Raw genomic sequence first — 597 nt, 5'->3', positions numbered from 1 at the left:
AAGAGATGGCGCTGGAACCGTATTTCAACAAGAAAGTTTAGCAGACGACGTATGTTTTGGTGAAAAGGTGCTTCAAAGTGTAGCTTTGAGACTGAATTTTTAATGCTAACATATTTCTTCTGACAGGAATGAACACAGTCGATTAAAAAATGTGGTTCCACTTTGAATGATCGATGACATACAGCAGGCAATAATTTTAAAGGAAGAAAAAACAATACGGCATTGATGTTTACACAACCATCTTTTCCATTATATTTCCACTTCAAAGATGTGGCGTTTCCTCTTGGCCGCAATAATCATCAAATTCCAAATATTTGTTACAGACAGCGTTGTACACCATGTCAGCAAACTGTTCCACGACGATATAACCGAGGTGTCTTATATCTTTGCATTTCCAGTAGAACATAGGTGGTGTATTCTTTTTCCTCTTTATACAGGCATCATTGTACTGGACAGACAAGGGTAGCGTGCTGTCCCAGAGGGTCACGCCAGTTCCCTGTAGTTCCCGGACAGCTATTTCATTGTACAGTTTGGTGAGAGTTAGGCTCATGTTGCGTTTTCTACGCCTGGCTGCCTGTAATGCAAGTGAAAGGGGTC

The 597-nt window shown here is 41.0% G+C and overlaps 1 protein-coding gene across 1 annotated transcript in view; it reads left to right on the top strand.

The window, feature by feature from the left end:
• Positions 1–146, top strand: part of LOC119582347 — a 6,269-nt gene extending 6,123 nt beyond the window's left edge. The window contains exon 4 of the mRNA XM_037930563.1: positions 127–146. Within this exon, the coding sequence (XP_037786491.1) occupies positions 127–146 (20 nt within the window). The remainder of the gene's footprint in view (positions 1–126) is intronic.
• The last annotated feature ends 451 nt before the right edge of the window (positions 147–597 follow it).

Source organism: Penaeus monodon, chromosome 15 (assembly GCF_015228065.2).
Source record: "Penaeus monodon isolate SGIC_2016 chromosome 15, NSTDA_Pmon_1, whole genome shotgun sequence".
Classification (NCBI taxonomy): Eukaryota; Metazoa; Arthropoda; class Malacostraca; order Decapoda; family Penaeidae; genus Penaeus; species Penaeus monodon.
This window is presented reverse-complemented; position numbering and strand designations above follow the sequence as displayed.